This window comes from Filicampus tigris, chromosome 19 (assembly GCF_054856515.1).
Source record: "Filicampus tigris isolate MCC_2025a chromosome 19, RoL_Ftig_1.0, whole genome shotgun sequence".
NCBI classification, from domain to species: Eukaryota; Metazoa; Chordata; class Actinopteri; order Syngnathiformes; family Syngnathidae; genus Filicampus; species Filicampus tigris.
Window position 1 is genome coordinate 223996 of NC_141235.1, and position 26005 is coordinate 250000.

General features: G+C 52.4%; 4 protein-coding genes across 16 annotated transcripts in view; 2 read left to right on the forward strand and 2 right to left on the reverse strand.

Moving 5' to 3' along the window:
* Window positions 1-22520, reverse strand: part of LOC147128669 (G protein-coupled receptor family C group 5 member C-like) — a 32643-nt gene extending 10123 nt beyond the window's left edge. For both annotated transcript variants that reach the window (XM_086015665.1, XM_086015663.1), the window contains exons 1-3: window positions 21993-22520; window positions 21277-21333; window positions 1781-1900 (exon numbers count right to left, since the gene is read on the reverse strand). The gene's annotated coding sequence lies outside the window, so the exon portion shown is untranslated. The remainder of the gene's footprint in view (window positions 1-1780; window positions 1901-21276; window positions 21334-21992) is intronic.
* On the forward strand, window positions 5225-9032 carry LOC147128671 (inward rectifier potassium channel 16-like). Of its 2 annotated transcripts, none has more exons than XM_086016774.1 (2): window positions 5225-5267; window positions 7239-9032. In XM_086016774.1, exon 2 carries the CDS (start codon window positions 7247-7249, stop codon window positions 8405-8407), a length of 1161 nt encoding a protein of 386 aa, XP_085872900.1. In that variant the 5' UTR covers window positions 5225-5267; window positions 7239-7246; the 3' UTR covers window positions 8408-9032. The 2 variants fall into 2 exon arrangements, with proteins under 2 accessions (XP_085872900.1, XP_085872901.1); XM_086016775.1 differs by lacking the exon at window positions 5225-5267 and adding an exon at window positions 5291-5851.
* On the forward strand, window positions 9912-13782 carry LOC147128672 (inward rectifier potassium channel 2-like). The gene is made up of 2 exons (XM_086015662.1): window positions 9912-10153; window positions 12299-13782. The coding sequence occupies exon 2, from the start codon at window positions 12424-12426 to the stop codon at window positions 13663-13665; it is 1242 nt and encodes a 413-aa protein (XP_085871788.1). The 5' UTR covers window positions 9912-10153; window positions 12299-12423; the 3' UTR covers window positions 13666-13782.
* Window positions 22521-23556: 1036 nt separating the features above from the next.
* Window positions 23557-26005, reverse strand: part of exoc7 (exocyst complex component 7) — a 10619-nt gene continuing 8170 nt past the window's right edge. For 6 of the 11 annotated variants that reach the window (XM_086016820.1, XM_086016826.1, XM_086016825.1 and 3 more), the window contains 7 exons: window positions 25667-25705; window positions 25481-25546; window positions 25277-25397; window positions 25095-25190; window positions 24871-24934; window positions 24538-24778; window positions 23557-23712 (listed from right to left, as the gene is read on the reverse strand). In XM_086016820.1, coding sequence (XP_085872946.1) covers window positions 23648-23712; window positions 24538-24778; window positions 24871-24934; window positions 25095-25190; window positions 25277-25397; window positions 25481-25546; window positions 25667-25705 — 692 coding nt within the window. In that variant the 3' untranslated portion in view covers window positions 23557-23647. The remainder of the gene's footprint in view (window positions 23713-24537; window positions 24779-24870; window positions 24935-25094; window positions 25191-25276; window positions 25398-25480; window positions 25547-25666; window positions 25706-26005) is intronic. The other 5 variants (XM_086016821.1, XM_086016828.1, XM_086016823.1 and 2 more) reach the window with 3 other exon arrangements.

Consider the following 26005-nt stretch of genomic DNA (forward strand, 5'->3'; position numbering starts at 1 on the left):
CCGCGGCTTCAAAGAGGCTGCGCTCCAAACCAGAGAGGAAGCGCTTTTGGCCGCACTCAAATGCCAGCGCGAATGCCAGCGTCCGGATGTTGGCGCCAGGGCCCGACGGCGGGGCTGGACTTTTTTCCGTCGGGAGCTGGACCGCGATCGGCGTTTGACCAAGCCATAAGCACTTGAACGCGCCGTCTGCCGTGTGATTGCGTCTGCGGCTAGCTGGCTTCTATAAATAATAATGAGGATCAGAAAATGCCAATAGATAAACACTTGCCCCGGACGGATAAACTTTTAGCTCACAGGTGTACATACATCGTCGTCCCGTCAGCAAAACAGACACTTGCGCATACGTTCAACATGCTGCTGTATGTGCACACATCCAACACGTGCATTCAACACACACACACACACACACACACACACACACCCACACACACACACACACAGGAAGATGCTAATGAGATGTACTTAGCTGAGCGGAAGAAGCTAGGTTGTTAGCTGGCGGACAAGTCAACAAACGCAGTCGCCAAATAAACAAAAGTGGCACTTGGTAGCGTTTAGGCGCACGCTCGGCTTGTAACGAGCAGCTAGCACGTTAGCGGGCCGCAACATGGCGCACGTGGGACGCACATACATGAGCCGCACGCAGGTGGTCCGGTCGCGGCCGGGCGGAGGACAAGCGGGACGCGCCAAGGCCTCGCTCGCATCTGGAGTCCATCGGCGGCTCTCAAGCTGTCACGGTCATGCCGCGTGCGTGCCGCCGCCGCCGCCGCCGCCGCACGTGTGGTCCATGTGTGCCGCGACGCACAAAGTCGCGTCGTGCGCCTTCTCCTCCCCACTTGTCATTTGGGAAGCGGCCACTGAGCGGACAGGAAGAGAAAGGACAGCTGTGCTTTGACGCGCACGGCCGGTGACACATGAGCAAGGCACTACCAGTCAGAGCAGGCGTGCTCCTCAGCCCAGCCCAGCTCAGCTCAGCTCAGCTCAGCTCAGCTCAGCTCAGCTTCCGCCCTTGAGAGTCCCAGCGAGCGTTGGGATTGGCTGCTTGCCAGCAAAGTGCCGGACGCGTCCTTCAGCGCCAACAGTCAGCCACGCCATGCGCGGCTTTTGCCCGCCCAACGGCGCACACGGCAGCTGCCAGTAATATAAGAGAAGACGCTAGCGAGCCTTCAGGTGTTCCACCCTCAGGTCCCCGCGGGGCCACGAGCCGTCGTTTGGGCCGATGGGATTGGCACATCCTGCGCGTTCCTTTGACAGGTCCAGGACAAGTCCAAACAGACGTCAAGGATACGATCGATTGGTTAGCGTGGAAAAAAATGACACGTTGCGTCTTTCTAACAATAGCTACTTAGCTTAACGCGAAAACAATGCAGAACGCCACGACAGGCACGAGTGTCACCTTTCTGCTCTGCAACAGATGCCGCAAGTCGCAAATGTTTGACTCACCCGTGAATTGGTTCAAAAAGAACATTTTGGAATTTCCATCTCTTGATTATGTCAAATTGAAAGTGGAGAAAATACAAGGTGTTTACGATTCAGGCTCTGGTTTGCGCCATAACATCTGTCAGCAAATTGGCAAAAACAAGTGAAAGCAGATGTTGGCAAACCTCTTATTTCGATGAAGAGGCTGGAATTGCGAGCATTTGGACAATTTCGAGTTAAACAAGGTCTCGAAAAGGTTCGTCCATTTTCCAAATAGTTGTCGCTTCATGTGATAGACCATTCGTTGCCGATGAATCAATTCAATGCAGCAACACGAACAGACAGACAATATGACAAGACTCACATTATTACCGCCGTATTGACGAGCCGGGATCTTCTCCACGTATATCCGCATAACTGTGTTATACTGCCCCCGGGTGGCCAAGGTGCTCACACCAGAAAGAGCAGCGCAATGTCCATGGAGCTTGAATGCAAAAAAAAAGTGACAAAAACGGCCGGTTACATTCCGCTTCATTCGGCTTTGCTGTGATAAAGCACAAGTGTTATACACGACCATTATTTTCATTAAAAAGCAGATTACATTTTCTTTTTTTTTTTTTGCTGTTGCAAGATGCTGGGCAGATGTTGGGAGTGTTTTCTGCCGCTATCAAGCTCACTTACTTGCAGCCACCGGGTGGTGCTAAAGAGCCTGCTTTTTGCCCTGGACGAAAAAGCCGAAGCCCATATTTGTCACCCTTCATTGAACAATATCAAAAACTGAAATAAATAAAATCCTTGCTGCCTCCCGTTCCTTTTAAATTACATACATAGTCTACTAGTCACTGGATCAACCATTCTGGCGATGGGTGGCCTTTTTTTGGTGGGCCGGGGGGGGGGGGGGGGGGGGGGGGACAGGGGGTTGACCACGTGCCCCCAAAAACGTCTATACACTCGCCCGCTAACTTCCCAAAACGGGTCAGCTGGAGCACTCGCACGTGACGGCAGACAAGTTTGCGCGCGTGCGCGGGCGGCGAGAAGGTGTTAACGCGCAGGCAGAGCGCTAAACGGCCAGCGGCTCGCCACGCCAGCACCATCTGCGTCACGGCTTCAAGGTCAAGGCGACCTTGTTGCGGCGCCCCCCCCGCGGTGCATGGCGGGACGCTAACGAGCGCGCGCTAACGTGCTAACGCTCCCTGCGTTTATAATGCGCGCGCGTCTGCGTGTGTGAAAAGGTTAATAAGCCCGTTAAAAGGCGGCGGCGGCGGAATGTTGGGGAACGCAAAGCGATGACAGCGCCTGCAGCTACGCTGGGAAAATCTCATGGAAAATATTAGAGCATCGGAAAATGTTACAGGCGGCTGGAATAGCGGCACTATTGTAACAATATAATCAGCGACACGCACAAACACGCACGCACGCATTTTCGTGGCAGCAGATGAGAGGTGGGCACCAGCCTTAGCCCCAGTGCATCCTGGGAGAAAAAACCCCACATAGCTGTTAGCCCCTCATTTGTGGACGAGGTTCAAAGAAATAACTTGTGGACGTGAAATAGTCTCGCTGAAAGAAATGATAAATGCAATCGATGAATGCTTGATACATTGATTGCTTTTGCATATAGAGGAGAAGTGTTTGTTTACTGATGTCATTGTTAAATGAACACTCAATGTAGTTGACCACGTTGGAAACGCTCGATTCATCGAGCAATCATTTGGATTCATCGAGCAATCATTTCGTGCCTTCCCAACCAACGGAACGGGGGGGCCGAGAGCAGGCATAATCCCGGAGGCTCCAAACGCCACGAGTCACTTGACCTTGATGTCAAGTTGAGGTGGACGAGGGTCGGCGGCGCTGCGGGGGTCCCGGCGTACTATTTATGGCAATGCTGCGATGGTGTCACGAGGCGGGCAAAGGTCACTTGTGATCGTTGTCACACGTGAAGATGCCGACGGCCGCGCCGGACATCTGGCGCTCCAACGGAAAGGCGCCACACGACAGCACAGCGCAGCAGCGGTCGCCTGGGTTAAGAGGACGTCACGTGACAAAAAACTAACCGAGCTACGCCGCAAAGCGCGGCTAGCCGCTAGCTCGGCGAGGCCCTCGCTGCTCTGGGTTTGCTTTGGACTGTTGCTTTGCTCTCGGTCGGCTGACGGGAAGCGATGGCGGGGTCATGTCAGGCAGGGCGAGGAAGGTTTACAATATTCAAACGGTCGCTGAATGATTAGACGGTCCAGTCAGACTTTGGCCGCACGTTGACTGGCTGGCAAGTGACGCGAGACGCTTGAACGAGCACCTAAACGTCGGCCTGCGCCAACAACTCAAGAAACATTAGCCATAGCGAATGCCTCGACAAACCTGGAAACAACCACCCCAAAAACAACTACGGCACAACCACCTCAATGACCGCCTGAACAACCTACTGGAAACGACAAGAAAACTTTGACTACAACCTTCGACTCAAAGCCTCTGCTTGTGGAAAAACTACTGGTGGGACCTTCGACTGCAACGGTCTTCTTCTAAGACTTGTACCAGAATCTTCTACCAAGAACTTCATGTCTTGTCTTCCCCTTCTACTTCAACCTTCTGATGAAATGTTCTACTCGAGAGCTTCCGCTAGAACCCTCTGTTAAGAACCTCTCCGACAAAGTAGCGTTCAATCTCCTACAAAATAAATCCTTCTAATAGAATCTTCAAGCAGATCCCTCTACTGGGAAACATTAAGTAGAACATTCTTCTTGAAAACTTCAAGCGGAACCTACTAATGGAATGTTAACGGAAGTTTCATCAAGCAAACTTTCCCTAAAACCTTCGATGCCCGAGCGACCGCTTGAACAAACGACTGACCGCCGCAACAAACACTGGAAAACGCCTGATGAACAAGCCAAGGGTTGTCGCGACCGTTGAAACTACCGCCGAAGCGACCGTCCGAACGGCTGCCGGAACGAGCGCCGCAACAAACACCTGAACGACACCTGGGAGGACCGCCAAACCACGCCTGAAGGAAGGCCTGAACGACTGCCGCGCCAAACATGGGAACAAAGGCCTGAACGACTCCTGGAACGGCCCCCTCAACCGCCGCCGGGACCAGCGCCGGCCGTCGCTTAACGTGCGCCAGGTGAGTGACGCATGCACGCGCACGCCAACACAATCTTTCATTCCAATGACTGTCGCGACCCAAAAGACTGTGACATGACGACGCTTTTGTCATGCAAGAGAAGAGAAGGGAAGAGAAGAGAAGAGAAGAGAGGGGAAAAGAAGAGAAGAGAAGAGAAGAGAAGAGAGGGGAAAAGAAGAGAAGAGAAGGGAAGAGAAGGGAAGAGAAGAGAAGAGAAGAGAAGGGAAAAGAAGGGAAAAGAAGGGAAGGATCGGTAGGCTTGGCGTGGCGTGCGAGGTGGCTTGCGTCGTGCGTTTGACGGTGCTCCAGAGCGCCGTTGTTGGATTTTTATTGGGAACAAAAGATTTATTTTTCTTGGAAAGGCGAGTCCACTTTGTGCCCATTAAGTTGCACATGAAACTTTTGGCGTCGGCCAAATAAGCGGACACTTACGGGCCCCCACTCTGTGCTGCTGCCGTCGAGCGTTTTTGTGAGAGAGTCAACATGCCCGCCGGAGGACTTTGGAGCTCGCGCACTCAAGCACGGGCCACTTTTGAGTCAGGTTGTCACCTGATGCCAGTCCAAGTCCCCTTTGGCTTTATTTTGAAAATCCGGCCAGGGCGCGTCCCCGGATGCGGGCTTCCCGTTGGGGGCGTGGCCAGGCCACCTGTATTTTGGGAGTTGTCACTCTGCTGTGTTTTGCCGTGACAGGTGCGCTGCTTCATTCCAGCACGCCTGCGGAGGCACGCGCAAAGCTCAGGTAGCCCTTGTCCTCCTCCTCCTTTTCTTCTCCTTGATTTTCTTCCAAGATGAGGCATTCTATCACAGAAAGTTGCCACCGACTTAAAAATTCAAACTAAAAAAACTTACAGCGGAACCTCCTGCAAGATCATTTCGACTAGAGCCTCCTAAAAGAATCTTCGATGAAAAAAACTTTGAAGCAGAACCTTGCACTAGACCTCGATGACTTAACCTTCTACCTCTACTAGAAAACCTGTAGCACACTAAACTTCTCAACTCTAACTCTAGAATCCTCTATGAGAACCTTTTATTCGAAAACCTCTTCTAAAACGTTTGTACCAGAAGCTTTTCCTCCAACTAGCCATTAAGCCTCTGGTAGAACCCTCTGGCGGGGAAATTTCCAGTAGGAGCTGGAAAACTACTACTGGAAAACTTTGACTACAACCTTTCACTTCCAGCTTCTACTTGGGACCCTCTAGCAGGACCTCCTACCAGAACTTTTGAGTCCGAAACATTTTCAAGATCGGTCGACTTCAAACTTGGACTTGAAGACCTCGGCTAAAACCTTCTACTAGAACTTCATGCCTTAACCTCCTACTTCAGGTAGAACCATCTACCCCAAAACCTACTGCCAACACCTGTTAATAACATTTTCCGACCGGAAAACCTTTGCTACAACCTCTCGCTAGAAGTGTACGCATTCATTTCATGTTCTACCGGACGAGAAAGCTTCTGCTAGGACGAAAAGCTGCGCCTGTGGTTGAATGCTCCGCTAGAAGCTCCTAGTGCTGTAATGCTGCGGCTGGCCGGGAGAGGTTTGCGTTCGGCGGTGATTTTACATCCGTAACACGTCGCTGGGCATGTGTTGGCGGCCGTTGTCATGGCGACCACTCGCTAATGTTGCGCTAATAGCATGCTAACAACCGGCGTGCCCAGCGGAGCGCGAGGCGACCGGCATTGTGACCGCGCTTTGTACTCGTCGCTGTTGGCGAGAAACATTCGAAGGTCGTCGCGGAACGTGGCCGCAGGCTAAGTCGCAGCTCTGTTGCACTCAGTCAAGGATGGCGGGAGGGGGTGGGGCGGGGAGGGGGGCACCCCGTGCCCGGGGGTGCCGCAGCGCCATTTACAGCAAGTGAGCGTGAAATGGCGTAGTAATTGAGGGAATCACGCAATGTTCAGGATTATGGCGAAGGTAGAAGGCAGTGGAAAGTTTGCGGGGAAGGTCAGCGTGTGTTTTGTACACAGCGGCGGCTTTGAGGTCAAAACGCGCCTCAAACACATGCCGCCCGCCACCGTGTGGAGAAAACAGCACCACATCCTGGTGCAACAACATAAGACACAACCCCCCTCTACCCTGGAGGGGGGCGGGGGATGGGGGGGGGGGGGGGGGCAACCCAGTGCTCAGCGTCCTACAAACTCAACTGACACTGCAGTAGGCAACTACAAACTTACACAAGTACAAATGTCCAATGCAGTATAGAGGTCTAGTATCATACAAATAGACTGCCTTCTACAACCTGTATATAGCATGGTACAAATATATAGTGCAGTATAAATATAAAGTCTGGTAAATATAGCACACGCGTATAGCGCAGTACTAAATATATATAAATATAGTTCAGAACAAACATATAGTGACGTACAAATGTCTAGTCTTGTGTGGTACAATTGGTACCAACATAATGTAGTACAAATGTACAGTTTGGTACAAATGGTACAGGTACTTCAAATGTATTGGGTGGCGCAAATGTTGAAAAAAATAAAAATCAATCCATTTAAAAAAAAATTGGAAAATTGTTCAAATACATGCTTAAAGCTGTTTGCTTCAACAAAGTTCCGATTTTTTTGGAGCTTTTGACGGCAACATTAGTTGGCCTCCTTGCCCTGGCCCTGAAGAAAGCATCTCTGGTCGGTCTATCTCGAGCACACGCGGCCGGCGTAGTAGGAACCGGCGGAAAGTTCAACGGCGTTTGCGTTTTCCGCTTCCCAGGCGCCAGGATGCAGAGGTCATACCAAAGCGTCGAGCGCGGCGACGAGCCGACGGCAGCGAAGATGGACGAGGGCCCCGAGAGGCGCAAGCAACGCTACGTGCGCAAGGAGGGCAGCTGCAACGTGGTTTTCCGCCACCTTCCCGAGGAGTGGCTCCTGTTTGTCACCGACATCTTCACCACCCTGGTGGAGATCCGCTGGCGGGTGATGCTGCTCATCTTTGCGCTGTCCTACATCCTGTCCTGGCTCTTTTTCGGGATCCTCTTCTGGGTCATCGCGCTGGCCCACGGCGACGTCCACGACCACAAGACGGCGCCGTGCGTCTACGAGGTGCGCGGCTTCACCGCCGCCTTCCTCTTCTCGCTGGAGACCCAGACCACCATCGGCTACGGTTCCAGGGGCATGTCGGAGAACTGCGCCGCGGCCATCGCGGTGGTGACCGTCCAGGACGTCGTCAGCTGCTTCATCGACACCTTCGTCATCGGCGTCGCCGTGGCCAAGATGGCCTCGGCCAGGAAGCGGGCGCAGACGGTTGGCTTCAGCAACTGCGCCGTGGTCAACCTCCGCGACGGCCACCTGTGCCTCTCCTGGCGGGTGGGCGACTTCCGCCGCAATCACCTGGTGGAGGGTACGGCGCGCGCTCAGGTGGTGCGCACCGACGCCCACGCCACCGGCAGGGTGGACGTCGCCTACCGGGACCTGCTCATCCAGCAGCCCGACATCGTTCTGGTGACGCCCGCCACCATCTGCCACCGCATCCAAGAGGGCAGCCCGCTGTACGGGATGAGCCCCTCGGATCTGCGGCGCTCCGACCTGGAGGTGGTGGTGTCCTTCACCTACACCGACGACAGCACGGGCACCCTGCACCAGACGCGGACCTCCTACACGCGGGACGACATCCTGTGGGGTCACGTCTTCCAGGAGATGATCCGGGCCGGCAGGCGGCGCTACACGGTCGACTACATGCTCTTCAACCGGACCGCCAAGGTCCTGGCGCCCGAGATCAGCGCCGAGGCGTACCGGCTCAAGAGGCGGCCGCGGCCCTCGCCGAGAGCCTCGCCGCGCCATCCTCGCCCCGCCGAGCTCTCCGGCCCCGCAAAAGCGCCGCTGGCGGACGCCCGGCGCCAACATCCCGCCGCGCTGGCCGATAGCACGCGTGCGGAAATGTAGCCCGGGCGCTCGATCGTATGCTTGAAAACGCCGACAAGTTAGCGGCCGGCACGCGGATGACTTTCAAGCGCATCATTCCATCCTTCGACGAGAAAATGCTTCCCACGACCTTCCTCCGGAAGACGCTTCCACCGCAAAACATCGACTAGATCTTTCCACCACAACCCCGACGGGAAAATGTCCGCGGCAATGTCCGACCGGAACCTTCGAGTAGAACTCGAAGCCAAAGCTTGCCTTCTACTTGAAGCCTCTGCTACAAAACCTCTGTTCGAGCCCTTGGCAAGGAAGCTCAATTGCAACCTCTTTCTAAGCACGCGCCAGCAAACGTCGACGAGACCCGCCTACTGGAACGGAGTCCAAACCATGACGACGTCAAAGCTGGAACGGAATCCAAACCATGACGACGTCAAAGCGAAAACAAGTGGATGTTTTGTGCATGTCGCACTAGCCCGTCAGCACGTTTCTGTTTGGTCTCTCAACAAAAGTACATTTGAATATTTCGCGGTGATCAAAATGAGGGTTTAGAAAGATTCTAATGAACAAGTGCAACTTTCATTGTGAAGCGAACAACAATCGCGTCTGTTGACACTAAATAAATCGCAGCTCAGTTGATGTGAAAACACCACTTGCGCGTGTGTGTGTGTGACCTTCTGTGTGTGTGCGTGTATGCATACGTGCAGGTGCGTGCATGTATGAGCGTGTGTGACAGCGAGATTGAGTGTGGGCCTGCTGCACTTGTTTGACTCGACGTTCAACGACCTGCAAACTTCATTCGCTCCACTGCGCCCCCGTGTGGCTCAGGTACGCACACACATACACGAGCAACGTGGAGAGCAGTTTGAGCGAAATATAGACAACACGTTAAAGCTCGTTCTCTCTCTCTCTCCCTCTCTCTCTCACACACACACACACACACACACCGCTTTCCTTTTATTAATAACATACCAGCGGCTGACGGAAATAAAGAACATTTCATTCATATTGATTTGAAAGGGACAATGCGCCTGCCTGCGTAAAGGTGTCAAGTTATAGCGCCCAACTAATTGTAGTCCCTGAACTAACTGGCAGGTGACATAAAAGATAGACAAGAAAATCCGTCCCTAACGTACAGGTAATCAACCGTCGAAAGAGCCCAAACGCAAGTAGCAAAGTGCTTTCACGCTCAGTGCTGCAGTTTCTGACAATTATTTACAAAGTATTTGAGGATTGACAGCAACAACAATAATCATCTAAGTCGAATCCTGCGAACTCGGTGTTGATATTTTCCGAATTATCCACGCGCATGAAGTAGAGAAACTTTCCGATTCTTATATTGTGACTTGGCCTGATGGCGCGCGTGCCTGCGCGCACACTCGGGCAGTATTTTCGGGAGCGCGCCAGACGACGGCGGCGGCGGCGGCGGCGTGGCTTTGGCTTTGGCTTTGGGTTGGGGCTCGTGGTCGGGGGGGGGGGGGGGGATTAGTGTGGGGGCGTGCCCGGTCCGCGCCTTGCGTTTAAAACGCTTCGGACCGGACCCGTCCTGCAAGACGCAGCGAACGCGGCCGCAGAACGCGCGCGCAAGTGCACGCACACTCATGCGGTTGCGGAGGACAGCGCACGGCCGGAGCGAGCGGATTTTACCTCCGTGCGCTGAGCGAGAGCAGCAGCAGCAGGCACCGAGGCGCGAGCCGCTCGACAAGCTCAACCTGGATCACGTTTGCCGGCCTTGACGTGCACCAGCAAACTTTTCCATCAGACTCCACCACCGTGAGTCCACACTCGCATGCAGCCTCTTCCTGAGCGTGCACGCGCGCACCTGTTGTCAACATTTGTCGCCGGCTTTTGTGCAGCATCGACACGCACGCGCACGCGCACACGCGGAGCTGGGCGAGAACGCGATGTGGCTACTAGTACACTCTTGGTCATCATCACTATATAGTAGGACAATTTAGTGCACTGGCTAGCGGAAGATACTTACTCCTACTACAAACCCATAGGCAAGAAATCGTTGTTCTTACCTCACTCATACCTCAACTCAAGTAAGTTGACTACCTTCAAAAGTAGATTGACATGACACTTTTCTGGCCATACATTGATGTGAAGTCACACTTTATTTGAGGCAACGTCAACGTGCCGGTTTGAAAGAGGTGCGTTTTTCCCCCCAGAAGTGATTTCCACCACCGTATGGCGATTCTGCGCGCTTGTACAACAACGACAACTTAGCGGTGAGGCAAAACCGCACGACAGCTGACATCCGAGTGCGATTAGTCGCGATGCGTTAGATGTTCACCGACGGCACGCGGTTGTCAACGAATGCACTTTTGGACCAGGAGTAACATCAAGGCGACGTACGCGTCGTGAAGACAAAGAGTCTCTACTAGTAAGAACAAGGATAGCAAATGCATTCCAATGATCGACCTTCAGCGGGGTAGCAAGGATACAATGGATCCATTGCATCTCTTTCTGACGATAGTAGTGAAGTGTTTTACGAGTGACTAGAAAGAGCGTTGTATGAAAACGGCCGAAGCCGGAACGAGATGGGAAAAAAAGCTCAAACGGCTTTCCGGCTCAAGCCGTTTGAGTGAATGACTTTGATGAGGGGGCGTTACACCCGCCTACCGGTCGGGCCGAGTCACGTTACAGTATGGTGCATGACAGTGGTTTAGTGGGAAGCTTTATTTACTGCTCCACCGGTACACCCAAAGTGGCACCGGCGGTGGAAAAAAACAGGACCGATCCGACACAGTTGTCCTCCTGGGGCGCCGTACGGGTGCCGCGCAAAGAGCGTACCGGCCCGTCGTCCTTAAGCTTGAGGCCGGAGTGACGCTCCATCCGAGTGCGGTCGAGCGGCGGCCGGGTCGCCGTGACGACGGCGCCTAGCCAACAAGCGTGGCGTGGCTCCCCGGGGGCCAGCCAGCCAGCCAGCGGAAAGCTCGCAGGGTTCGACAGTCAACGAGTCACCCGACCTCCGCTCGCTCCTGCTCACACCTAAAATAAATCGAGAATCGTTCGATTAGTTGCAGGTCGGCCACTGTCGCGCCAGAGGTTTGCCTTGCGCTGCCCCCGGGTGGCCGAGGTGCACGCGGCAAAAGGAGCGGCGCGATGGCCGATGAAGTGAAGCAAAAAAACCAGACCAAAACGGTTTCATTCTTTTACGTTCAATATATAACGTCACGTCCGGTTTTTCTAAAGGATATTATCGCCGAGTGCTATTTTCCGACATTTTCGGGGCGCTTGTCTGGAAGTGTCGATGGCAATTTGCGTTCCAAACGGCAATCGCTTTTCCGCTTGGGGTGAGGAGGCTAAACGGGGGACGGCGACCGAGCCATGCCACGAATAACAAAAAGACTCAAAACGCCGACGCCCGCACCAAAAGGTTGCTCCTTTCTGTAAGGTGGCAGCACAGCTTTGTCACTTTTGCCATCTCTCCACCGACGAGCTCCGTCCATTTGACTTCAAGGGAGCCTTCCATCTCCCTCCGCCGACGGCTCGGCCATTAATTCCATATAGGCTCGGTTCGCTCTTTGCCTCGGGTTTGAAAACGTTCGAGCGGGGAGCGTCGTCGCGGTCGTGGAATAGGAGAGGGCTTGGCGGAGTGATTTCAGAGCGCGCGACATCGGGGAGAGCATCCGCGCGACTTCCTGGTAGGCCCCAAGGCGACGGCTCCCAGACGGGGGCAGGCCCCGCCCCACAGTAAACAGCGAGAGCGGTGCGGGAAAACGCCGAAAGGGCGGCGGCGCGTTCCTGGCGGCGGCGCGTTCCTGGCGGCGGCGCGTTCCTGGCGGCGGCGCGTTCCTGGCGGCGGCGCGTTCCTGACGGCGGCGGCGGCGGCGCATTCCTGACGGCAGCGGCGGCGGCGCGTTCCTGACGGCAGCGGCGCGTTCCTGACGGCGCGTTGCTCTTCCTTTGCAGACGACGGAGCGGCCGCTCCCGGCGAGATCGGGCGGCCTCGTTTCCCGGGCGAGCTCGGTTCCTGGAGCGCTTCCAAAGTGTACCTGCGACGCCTCCCGCGCAAAGCGCGACTGTGGGCCCGGGCCATGGGCCGCCACGGCGGTACGGCGTCCACCGAGGAGGCGCGCGGCAAGGCGGCCAAGGGCTACGGCAAGCCGGCCAAGGGCTACGGCAAGGTGCGCACGCGTCCGCAGCGGGCGAGCCGCTTTGTGAAGAAGGACGGCCACTGCAACGTCCGCTACGTCAACGTGAGCGAGAAGGGCCAGCGCTACCTGGCCGACATCTTCACCACGTGCGTGGACGTGCGCTGGCGTTGGATGCTGCTCATCTTCTGCTCGGCCTTCCTGCTCTCCTGGCTCTTCTTCGCTTGCGTCTTCTGGCTTCTGGCCATCTTCCACGGCGACCTGGAGGCGCACGCCGGGCACAAGTGCGTCTCCAACGTCGGCACCTTCACGGCCGCCTTCCTCTTCTCGGTGGAGACGCAGACCACCATCGGCTACGGCTACCGCTACGTGACGGACGAGTGCCCGGCCGCCGTCTTCGCCGTGGTCTTCCAGAGCATCGTGGGCTGCGTCATCGACGCCTTCGTCATCGGCGCCATCATGGCCAAGATGGCCAAACCCAAGAAGAGGAACGAGACGCTGGCGTTCAGCCACAACGCGGCGGTGGCCATGAGGGACAACAAGCTGTGCCTGATGTGGCGGGTGGGCAACCTGCGGCGGAGCCACCTGGTGGAGGCTCACGTGCGGGCGCAGCTCCTGCGCTCCCGCACCACCGCCGAGGGCGAGTACATCCCGCTGGACCAGACCGACATCGACGTGGGTTTCGACAGCGGCGCCGACCGCATCTTCCTGGTCTCGCCCGTCACCGTGGTGCACGTGATCGACGAGGACAGTCCCTTCTACGGCGTGGCCAAGCGGGACCTGCGCGCCTGCGACTTTGAGGTGGTGGTGATCCTGGAGGGCATGGTGGAGGCCACCGCCATGACCACGCAGTGCCGCGGCTCCTACCTGGCCGGCGAGATCCTGTGGGGGCATCGCTTCGAGCCCGTGCTCTTCGAGGACAACGGCTACTACAAAGTGGACTACTCGCGCTTCCACGCCACCTACGAGGTGCCCGGCACGCCGCGCTGCAGCGCCCGCGAGCTGGCGCGGAACAAGTACGCTGCGGTGTCCGCCTCGGGGTCCTTCTGCTACGAGAACGAGGTGGCCGCCGACGCCCGGGAGGACACGGACGAGGGCAACGGCGGCAGCGTGGGACCCGATGCCGCGCAGGACGCCGAGCGCGAGCGCGACGGCCCGCCGCTCGGGCGAGAGTCGGAGATATGAAGCGCGCCGACGGCCCTTGCGAGACGTGCCACCGCCGAAGGGGGCGTGTCCAGCGACGGTACAAGCCGAGGACGCCGTTGGCCGGCTGGCGTCGCGCCTCCTTGTTGTACTGTACCCCGTGCCGCTGCCGCACCTCTTCTCCGCCTTGCCCTCCTCATCCTTATTCATCGCCGCTTTCCTCTTGCCCTCCTTATTCCCTCACCCGTCCTCCATCTTTTTCTCCTTCTTGCTCTCCTCGTACTGCTCCTTTTCATCTCCTCCCCCCTCCTCCTGCAGCTGCTGCTGCCGCTTTCCCTCGATTCCTTTCCCTTCCTCTTCTCCCGGTTGTCCGTTTGCTCTATTCTTCTCCCTCTCCTCCTCCTTCGACTCGTCCTCCTCTTCTGCCTTTCTTCCTCGCCCTCCTTCTCCTCATCCTGCTTTTTCTCCTCTTCTTCCACCTGCGCCTCCATGTTCTACGACGGCGTGCCAAAGACTTCTCCGCAGTTACGATGATGACTAATATTCATACGGAACAATCACCGCGCTTCTTCTTTTGTTTTGCCAACGGTACAAAAAGACGTCTTGAGCTTTCCGTGTCTTGTCTTGTTCACCTTCACTCCCAACAAGGCGGCCTCCGCCAAGGCACTTTTGGATCAGACAGAATATTCACGCCATTTAAAAAAAAAAAAAAAAAATGTCTTTGGAGGATTTTTTTCCCCCCCAATTTCTTGGAATTTTCTAATAAACTGCGACATGCGTCCCTCGTGGAGGGCGGCAGAGAAAAAAAAAAAAAACCTCCATTCAGAAGAAATCTGCTCACAGTCCTCCAAAGTTTCACACTTTTGTACCAGTAATAATAGCAAATTACACTTCTTATTTTTGTATTACTATGATTTGTGTCTCATTTCATTGTGCATTCTTTTTTTTTTCTCAATAAAAACCTGAATAATGCCGTTTGTCCTTACTGAGTTGAAATATGGCAACAAACGATCCGGGGGAAGTGGCCCTTTGCAAATGGGCAGCAGCGCAAGGCGCGCCCGTGCAACGATCCTGCCGTCCAATCGGCCTCCTGACATGCGGCGCCGAGCTCAAGCGGTAAGCTCAAGTGCTCGGTAAGGCGCGTTTGGCAAGAGCAAGGGCGGCCAAGGACAAAGAAAAAAGCAAAAAGTCAAGTGGTTGCGCTTTGACTTCAGCTCAGCCATCACATTCAATCACCAAAATGAGCCGACTAAAACAGAGCCAATACAACATGCCAATAGAAACGCGTCACAATTCAACCCAGAACGATATAACGATTAAGCCGATAAGAACAAATGCAAAGGATGCCAAAACAACAACCAAGGGATCATCATAGTGCCAATAACAACGCAAAAAAACAAATGAAGACGGTTACGGAGGACGACTCGTAATGACGAAAGCTCATCGAGTTCAAACCGACTCAAAACGCAATGGCAAAAACAGGCCTTTGAGCTTCAAGTGACGCGCGACGCAAAGCCCGAAAAAGCACCAAAGTGTGCCATTGTTGTTGGGCCTTTGTTGTTGGGCCTTTCAAAACAGAAGCCTTTCTTTTCTTTTCTTTTCTTTTCCCTCTCTCGCCGCTTCACCGCGCTCTCACACGCAGCTTCTTTTCTCCTTTTGCCGTCATATCGGAACGTCGCGAAGCGGGAGGACCCGTTCGGGACACTTTCTGTCCGAAGGTCAAGCGTTGCGTGTGCGCGGGAACCACGACGGCGAGAGGCCCTCGCGGACATCGCTACTCAAACGCTCTCGCGCTCATGAGGGAAAAACGATTGGCTCCCATTCACCAGCGAACGCTCTCACACGTGCTGCCGGAAGGCCGTCTTGCACGCCATTGAAACGCTTTCACACAGGTTCCTTCAACGCTCTCACGTTGGCCACTGAAAGGCTCTGGCGCTCATCGCGCCCTTCCTCTCATTTTGGAGAGTCAGCCTCCCTCGCGCAAGTCATTGCGGCCGAGCAAAAGGCGACCGAAGCGAGACGCGCGCGTTGCTAGCTTGTTTTGCCCCGCCCGCGCCCTCTACGGGGAGTCGGCTCCGTTCCTCGTCCCTTCCCAAAGTCAAAGCGGATGTCAGCAAATGTCGGCTTTGGTCGACACGGCCGCCGCGCTTGTGGCCGCCCAGGCGCGCACGGCGCGGATGCTCGGCGGCCGCATCGAGTCGGCTCCGCTTGCTGCGCCCCGTTGGCCGTGAGCTTCTTTTGTGTGTTGACAAGCGCAGAAACAACAGCTGAGCACTTTTGCTTTCTCCACTTGCAACTTGACATTTGGATCAAGTTACTGAAAAGAGCAGGGCACAAAACGACCCCGGCCGATACGCAAGCGGCAGCGGGTAGCGCCGGCTAGCGGCGGCTTGTCATGTTCTTGCGGTGCTCTTGATGCTCGCTCAGCCGGCGTCAGTCCAACAAAGACTCTTGAGCACGTTTTGCCGACGCTCCGTCCCGGCGCTCCGGCTGATGCGGAAGGCAGGCCAGGCCGTTTGCTGATCTGACGCTCTTTGGCGCGGTGGCTCGACGGGAGCTCGCGCCGGCGGCTCATCTGCTCTTTCATTTCTTCATGGGTGCAAATTTCAACATTGACGGCGGAACGAAGGTTGTCTCGGTCGATGTAATCGGCTGTTGGACGCAGACTCGTAAACAAAGTTGCCGTGTCTTTCCGGTGGCGCCGGTCCCTCCGGCGAGCGTTCTGACCGGCCGCTGCGACACGGCGACCACAACGTCATCGTCGTCGTCGTCGTCATCAAGAGTGTGATTAGGACTCAGACAATGGCAGGAAGTCTTTGGCTTTCCCGCCTTCCCAGGCCCGGCCGGCCTCGTCGTTATTCCGGAGGCCTCTCGGCCAGGTGTCGTATTGCTTGCGGGCCGGCCCCGCCCCTTCCTGCCACACGCACCCAAACACTTTGGGCGTCTTTCACATGGCAACCAGGCGCTAAAAGCGGACGCGGGTTAAAAGCGCTTGTCGCGGGCCGTCGCGCCCTTTTTCCCCTCGCAGCTGCTCGGACAACTGTGGCGCTCGGGTGGAAAAAGTCAACTGTGGGAAAGCCCAGCCGGCGTGATGATGATGATGATGATGATGATGATGATGATGATGATGGTGGTGATGATGATGATGATGATGATGGCAATCATCTTCATCATCACCTCAAATCTGCTTTCCATTGGTTAGATACTCATAGCTGTCTTTTTGTTGTTTTGAATATGACAAACAACGTCTGAAAGAATTGCACCGTTTTTTGGATGACTTTTATTCCCTTCAAAATATGACTTGAATATGATCTCAGGCAAATATGACGATTCCCAATACATTTCCCCACAAAAATGACCTTCTTCCCGTGATAAAGAAAAGAAAAAAAAGAATCCAAGCTTCTGGTCATACTGCCTCTTTCCTTCTCCGCTGCTCGGACAAGTGAGCGTGCGCGGGTGGAAATAGTCAAGTCAAGGGTGGGAAATGCAAAGATGAAGAGCGCCATCATCATCATCATCATCATCACCCTACCAATCTGTCAAAGAGCTGCAAGACTGTCTGCTATAAACTTAACAACTCACCTGACACGAGCACCATCTGCCGAGTTTGTAAAATGCTAAGCGTTAGCATGCTAACACACAAACAGCAAGACAGAAACCCGAGAAAAGGAAAAAGGCACAACGAATCGATTCCGACAAATGTACGACTTCAAGGAGAAATCAATATTCATTGGTCTCAAATGGGAGTGATCGATAGGCTCAACCTGGATTAGATGTAGACAGAATTGGAGTTCAGGTTTTGGCCCTGCAAAGTGCATACACATGCACATGGCAATTGGAGCCCAAATCCGACTGGATTGACGTGCCTGCGCGTGGGCAATGGGAATGCCAGATTGGATCCAGTCTGGATTCAATGAGGCTTCCCGCTTCAGATTCGAACCGTGCACACCTGACAAATTTGGTACGGATCCGATCAGGTTTCAGAGACCAAAGCGCCCCATCATACGGAACGGAATTATCGGTGTTCAAACCTGGATTCAATTTCTATCTCCTGACCCAGTGCACACGCCGCCTTTTGTACAAATTGGTTCAAGCCTGGATTGAATTTGGCTTCATGTTGCAGCTTCTGACCCCAAATACACAAATTGGATACCATTGAAGAGAGACGTAAGGAATGGGATGCGTGTCAGGGCGTGCGGGCGACTTCAACGGGATTTGCTCTTGGGTGTAAATACGACAAGCCGCTGACGAGGAAGCACAAAGCCGTCGAGCGGCTCAACTCGTTGCCTCCCGTCAGCCTTGAATATTTTCCACCTTTGACAGCTGCGATCTAAATTTACGCCAGTGGCAGGAAAAACATTTGGACATCCTGCCGTCCGCTTCCTGTCACAGTGACCTCCACGTGTGGAAAACAAGGAGGACGTGGAGGTCAGAGGGAAGGCGGGACGCTCCCGCCACCTGCCGTCTTCACGTTCCCACGTGACAAGGACAGGCGGGACGACGGCGCGCGTGCGACGGCGCGCCTGCGACGGCGCGCCTGCGACGGCGCGCCTGCAACGGCGCGCCTGCGACGGCGCGCCTGCGACGGCGCGCCTGCGACGGCGCGCTCGCTTCCTGACGATTCACGTCCAAACAAAAAGCTGACTCAAACTGTGTGGAACGACTCAAACGTCCCACTGGGATCAAGTGTAGTCAAAAAGTATTTTTTCACACAACCTTCATTTGAACATCCTAGCTGATATCGTAGATACACTTGAAAAAACACACACGCACCAAAAAAGACGATATGTTTGATGGACACCACTTGTGGCTGAAGAAAACCAGTTTGGCGCGTCTTTGCAGCTAGCATGTATTCCAACTAAGAAGGCAACTAACAATTATTGGAATCATCGGTCTTCGGTCAGTTATTTTGTCGATGAATGAATGAATGGTTGCTATTTTTTTAGAAAACATTTTGGAATTCCCATCCCATTCTTCAAAAGCGGCACACGATTTCAAATTGACAGGGCAGAAAAGAAACAAACAGAAGTGAGATTCGGTTATGTCAGAAAATCGGCAAAAATGTTCAGCGTTGTTTTCTGAGGTAAAAGCGCATATTTGCAAATGTTTTATTTTAGAAAAAAACACAAATTATTTGTCTGACTTCATGGAGGACTACAGAAATCGAAGATACGATAGGATGAAATCTGAGCATTTGGACAATTTTAGATTTCAATCAAAGATCCAAATAATTATTGATTAAATGAGTCCAAATAATTATTGATTAATGAGTTGTCGATTTCTTGTTGCACCTCGTCTGCTTGTGTGCAAGTTTTTCGGAACTTGCGCGTGTCCTTTGTCAGCCTGCTGCTGACTGGAAAGGCTTGACCTTTTTCCGGCGGAAGTCGACCTCCGTGGAGGGGGAGGGGGAGGGGGAGGAGGAGGAGGAGGAGGAGGAGGAGGAGGAGGAGGAGGAGGAGGAGCCGGGTCGGGGCGCTGCCGGCCGGGATTCCACAACAATCGCCGGAACCATCTGTGGCGGGCCCTGCGCTCACACCTTTTGGACCAGACGGAACTACTCGCAAAAAGGTTGGCAAAGCGGGCTTGTGGGTGACACTTTTGTTTCAAGCAGGTGTCCGACTCGTTTGAGTTGCTGGGCCACATTCGCCCCAATATGACCTCAAGTGGGCCGGACTTTTTAGCACGCCACACAGGACTATCCCGCTACTGCGCTTGGTTGTTTTGGGGGCTGAAATGTTGTCATTTGCAAATTGACACCACCGAGACACACAACGGGTTCGAGTCGGAAACAGCCGAGGCTTTTTCAAGGCGGCCGGTTGCTGGCGACCTCATCCAACCAGGTTGGAGAAGGCGGGCCAAGGAGGGCCGTGACGTCCCTGCCGTCCGATTGGCCGACAGATGGCCGCCTTTCCGTAAGCGATGCCACAGGGAACTCTGCTGCGCGCGCCCATTTCCTGCTTTCAAGCGAGCGTGACCGGTCCTAAAAATCCCGCCGATACAGGACACGTGTTGGCGTTGACAACGATACTTCACCACCTTTGCCATTTCATAAGCGCGACGCTTGTGGTAACAATTTTGGCGAGCGTCCATTCGAGCGAATGCACCGTCTTTGGCTTGATTATATCCAAGCGATTGACGCAATGTCAGTCAAGGAACACGCAGGTTGCTGCAAAAAGCCGACGAGCTCAACAGTCAAGACAACAATGCAGATATATTAAAAGATTTTGTTGCTGAAAATGTCGCTGGTGTTCCGGTTTTGTTGTTGTTGTTGTTGTTGTTCTTTGTCCTTCTTCTAACTTTTGTTCTTCTTCTTGCTCACGCTATGGCTTTGATTTGGATTTTTTGTCATTCTTACTCGAGTTTAGATTTTTGTTCTTCAGGAACCTTCTTGAAGTCCTAAACACACATGAAAGTTTTCAAGGTCATTATTTAGCTCGACTTGTGACACATTTGAGCTAATCTGAGCTACAGGTTCTGTTGGACCAAACATCCACTTCCTGTGTCTAACATCCACTTCCTGTGTGTGCACCGCCAAATCCTCCTCCTCCTCCTCCTGATTATAATTAGCCACTATGCTTTAGTTTGATCCCGGTGAACACGCTGACCCAAAACTAATGACGACATTCTAAGTCTAACGTTAATAATGGCGCCGTTTCAACATGGAGGCAGGTGGCCTCAGCACGAGCACCGCCGGGCTATTTGCGGAGCAACAAAACAAAGCAACGTGCACGCGCCCGCCCACGCACACGCACACGCACACACACACACACACACACACACACACACACACACACACACACACACACACACACACACACACACACACACACACACACACACACACACACACACACACACACACACACACACACACACACACACACGCCTTGTGGTTTCCAAGCAGGTCTTCACCAAATGAATATTTATATATACTGTCTGTGGCGGTGACTCGAGATTGCCACGAACATTAGGAGGTGTTCTCGATTACCCACTAGTGAGCATTTTTAATGAGTTACAAGCAGCATCAATTAGCTGCAAACATTAGCATGTGCCATCAGTAGGCTTCCCTTCACTTAACATTTCGGGCAGCGTACAGGAAGTGACTTGCAGACAGGAAGTGACTCTAAAACAGGAAGTGTTTGAGTGTGAAGAAGACACGTCAAAGTTATGAGCTGTATGCAGGACGTTCACAAGCGCACACAACTCATCAACGTCTACATCTACATCCTACATCTGTACATCAGTGACGCATGCTGGGAAACTACACGCACACAATTCAGCTCTATTGCACCTAAGTACAGTAAATGCTCTTTTTAGGACTAAAACATCAGCCGACAGACTGAGAAAGCGTTTATCTCAAAGCCGTTCCCTTTCTGAATGTAAACATGGACTGACAGCTATCCGCATTTGCACTGACACTTTATATGCAGACCAAAGTCCATACCATACCAACATGCATGCGTGCACGCAGGCACACACTCAGACTTTTATTTTGATGCGGTGACATTTTAGGGTTTCCCTTTTAATCTCATTGTGCTGCTGTGCAATGGCAACATTCTGATTCGCCGTATTTTAGACTCTTTTGATTATGATGGTACTTGCAGAGTGAACAATTGACTTTTTTCTTGGTTTCAAAGTTTGAGAAACACTCACCCTACGTCATATATCCGAGCGACGACTCTGCTCCGGTGTTGAAATGCAGACTTCCATCTGGGGGCGGACAGAAGATACAATCAGGTTCAGAAAATAGACCAATCCTAACCCTAATTTGCTAATCTTAACCCTAATTTGTGGGGAAGGCAACTCAATTTGATACAGCACTTTAACAAGAGAGTAATGGAACTTGGAACTTGGATTTATTTGGGGACTTTTTTGCAAAAGACCTGAAGAGAAACTAACTCGTGTATTTTTGCCTTAAACATCTCAGGATGCTGGCCACCTTTGCTAAAATGGGCTACATCCTTAGTTGAACAGATCTCTCACTTCTAACCCTGAAATGAAATGATCAACACAAATAATACAATCAGAACTTGGTTCCGTTTTTTGTGTTTTCTTTAAGAAAAAAAAAACGCAAACGTAAATTATTTTAGGAGGGTGAACTCGTCCCTCTCGCTGTCATAAAAGGAGTGACATGGCACAACAACTAACTTGTCTTTGAAATTGAAAACAGTGGACAGAGGTACTCTCCAACCACCTGAAATGTTTTCTTAGCTTAAAAAATCAGTCTGCTAACTCCTACCTTACAACATACTGTAAACAGTGGCACACGATTAAGTGAAAAAAAGGAGGCTTGAGAATGACAAGTGTGCTGCTATTGCATGGTCGAAGTGAAGAAATGTGCCACACATCTGCTTGAAGATCGTACTTACGCCAAATCACTAGAAGACAGCGCTGGCCTGGCGAGAGGTGTGCTAGCGATTAGCTTTAGCTGCAGCAAAACGATTTTGGAAGCATTTGGTTGTCAGTGTTTTTGTTGATATTACGCTTCACCCAAGTACTGGTTTGACACTTTTCTAGCTTAGCCGTACAAAATGGCATAAAAGTCAAAAATTCTGACCACTCAAATTTTCGTGTCAAATGAGCTAGGCACGTCTATCAAAACCCCGCCCAGTGTCGTCAGGAAAGCGCAACATGCTAGCATTGGCGGCTAACTGATGCTTAGTTTGGCAGCGAAACGAATGAATCTGTCTTCGTCAGTGTGACAGCAGAAGAATGCCCACTGCACTGCCAGAAACAAAATTCCAAGTATTTTCCGGGATTAAAAAAAAAAATATATATATATTTTAAAGAAATGTCTTGCCCTTGAAACCTTCCATACAGTCGGTGACAAGAAGCTGACTCAGCACGTTTGCTGTTGACGACTATTTCTTTGACGGAAGGAAGCAGGAAGTGATGAAAAAGATGAATGGGTGGGAATTCTGTGTGTTTATTTTCAAGTACGCATGTGTATTGTTGTTTTTATTGTGTGTGTGTGCGTGCGTGTGCGTGTGTGAGTGTCTTCAGAGGATGTTGTTGGACGTTTGGATCCTGTTTGTTTCCCCTTTCTCAAACGCAAGTGCACACATTGAGCAACACAGTCCTCTGCCTGCCAGAGGGGGGCGCCAAGGGCCAGGGCACCTCTTTTCCCGCGCTAACGTCAGCATTGTTGCCAATTGGCAAGGACGATGCGACTAGAAAGAAGGCCGGATGATGTCATGTTTCGGGCATTCTCCCCAGGGAGCCTCGTGATCCATGTTGAGCAGCTGTTGCTACTCAGCGCCTCCTCAGGTTCCTGCTTTTATTAAGTCGGTTGTGCTTACGCGTGTGAAGGTCGACACGTGTGTTCACCTCAACGTCACACAAACAAACACACATGCGTGTGCTCAATGTAGGTTGTGAGGCCGCCCTGGTATCTGTTATTGATGGTACATTTTATCAGTTAGCTACCAACTTTAGCATGTGTCTTTATACATGGCAACAAACATATCTATATATAAATGTGTGTATGTATATGTATATATATATATATAAATGTGTGTATGTATATGTATATATATATATATAAATGTGTGTATGTATATGTATATATATATATATATATATATATATATATATATATATATATATACACACACACACACACACACACATTTATATATGTATTAATGGACTAATAGTGGTCCATTACTTGCCGCCACAAGAGGTGAAGCCACTGGCAGTCATCTTACGTTGCCACACGAAGAGCGCCTAACTTGGTCGTCCAGGCGCTGGTGAGCGAAGTCTGAAATCCTGTGATTAAATCTCTTGCGCTCAGTCCGAGTCCACTTTGTCAGTTCCAAAGCTAAGCAGTAGCTCCAAAGTCATATGGAGGGGGCATGTCCAACTGTTTTCTCTTTTTTTTTTTTCCCCCTCTCTTTTTCAAAGGCCGCAAAAAAACAAAACAAATCAAAGGGCTGCAAGAGACATTTTGATACTTTATTGAACACACTCAAACCAATCCATCCGTGTCAAGCTGACGTGTCGAAGAGCCTGTCGATCATGTCCTCTACCTCCTCCGGACGGTACTTGTGGTACTTCTCCGGGTTCTTGGTGAACGGCAGGTTGGCGCATCTATAACCCAAGGCAATCACAAAGCAAAAGGACTTTCGTTGGAGTAAAAGAGAGCATACACAGTGTTTGTAATAAAATGTAAACTTATGTTGTTTTTTTTAAACTACGTTTTTCAAAATATATTTGTAGGTGTGTGGAAAAGGGGAAAAGTAAAAACAAAACAAAAAAGGATTCAGAAAAAGTGCACAAAAAACCCCAAACAAGTGTTATAGTGCGGATTTGTGTCAAGAGTGATTTTAGTGCGAGCAACGTAAAAATGATTAAAACGAAAAAAAATCTGTAAAAATTCAGAGTGAAAAAAGTAGGCTCTGTGTAAACTGTAAAATGTGTAAAAATAAGGGAAGGGAGGGGAAGGGCCACTTCTTTGGCCATCACATCCACTGAGCACATATACGTTCACCCATGGACCGCTTTCTCTGTACTTGTGCTCAAGATGTCCAACAAAAATATGCGGCATTACTGACTTGAAGACAAAGATTTCTGATGCCATCGCCGCCATTGTTGATCAATCAGTGAACATGGCAAGAAATCGAGTACCGTCTTGATGTGCTTCGCGCATCTCATTAAATAAGAACTCATTCGGTACCAGACTTTTTCAGACCCATTGTGAAATGACATGACATATGTCACTGGGATGAGGTCGTTTTTTTTAAATCAAACAACAACCGCTTGTTCCGATAAAACAAATCTGGTTGGGATGTCTTAACTGCCTTTGTAGTCAATTCTTAAAATTGTGAAGAGACTTGATGGACACCCTGTGTTCATATTTGTCGTCGGTTTTTTTTCTCTTTTGAAAGAAGTGCATGTGTGCATGCGTGCGTGCACCTGTGCAGGAAGCCGGTGTAGGCGTGCGCGACGGCTCTCTTCTGAGCCAGTCGGATGAAGTCTCGCTGCTCCTTGTCAGGAACGGCCCAGCCCTTCTGGATCTTGCACAGCTCCTCCAGGCCCTCGTTGAAGCCCTAACACACGCGCGCGCCGCCGTCACGCACACACGCACGCACACAAATCCGCTCGCTGTGCTGACCTTGAACTTGTCCTTGATGACCTGCCGTTCTTTGTCCTTGAGCTGAAAGAAGACAGCGTGGGTTACCATGGCGACGCCGCATCGGAAATATATGCGTCGAAGGGCGAAGGCGCGGCGCGGCGCCCCGCGCTGACCTTGGCGCCGGGCTGGAAGGCGGGAAGGTTTCGCTCGGTCAGGTGCTCCGTCACTTTCAGCCAACTGAGAAGAGCAGAAGACGTCGGAGCACGCTCGCTCGAGGAAATGAAGCAGGACCACGACAGCCAGGAGGAGCGAGCGGAAGAGGAAAAGAATGAGGAAGAAGCGAGAGGAGGAGAAAAAGAGGACGAGGAAGATCAAAGACGAGGAGGATGACGAGTACCTGCGTTGGTAATCGTGTATTTGCTGCTCGATGAGTTCTCGGTACAAACTCTCGGCCCGCTTCTGAGTCACCGTCACCAGCTGGATCAGCTCCGACCTGCGCGCGCACGCACGCACGTCATCACACATAAGCGCACACGCGTACCCCATAAGTCGGTCACGTGATGTTTGTGTCGCTCTGACTTCTCGAGAGCCTTGAGGATGTAGTTGTAGTTGTTGTGGAGGAAGATGGCTCTCAGAGCCGAATCCTCGTACACTTTGGACTTGCTGAGCAGGTTCAGCTGAAGGTTCCCCAGGACTTTACCTAACACACAAACGCGCACGTCAGGCTGCGCGTGCGTACGTGCGTGCGTGCATGCATACGTGCGCGCGCGCGTACGTCCGTACAGATGTACGTGCTGAGGAGGCGCTTGTTGAAGTCCGACGTGTAGCTGCTGGACGAAGAAGTGGACTCTGGCAAACACACACACACAGCATGGGTGTTACGCTTGCCATGGTAACAAGCAAGTGCGCTCATTCGCCATGATCCATGTTGCTGCAGAACCACAAAAAGCCTCTGAGGGGCGTGCTTACCTCGGGGGTCTAAAGGGATATTGTAAGTATCCCCCAGCACTAAAATGGGCGCACCCAACCCGACAGACAAGAAGAAGAAGAAGACGATGTTAGTGTACAGGAAGTAGAAACATCAGCAGGGAGCGGGCATAGTGTCATGGCTGCCCCTCAGACAGGACAGGAAGCGGCATGTGACAAAGCAGGAAGCGGAAAGACACAACACGTGGCCAGTTTGTGGACGCAGGCGAGCGCCAGACTTTTGATGGAGGTTGACGCGCACGCATTCCTGCAGCAGTGCGCACCTTTGTCCACACGGGGGCAGCAGAGGGTGGATGCTACGGCGCTAAGGTGCTAATGCGC

Coding starts and splice junctions, on each gene's coding strand:
- LOC147128671 (XM_086016774.1), top strand. CDS start 7,247: ATGCAGAGGTCATACCAAAGCGTCGAGCGCGGCGACGAGCCGACGGCA.
- LOC147128672 (XM_086015662.1), top strand. CDS start 12,424: ATGGGCCGCCACGGCGGTACGGCGTCCACCGAGGAGGCGCGCGGCAAG.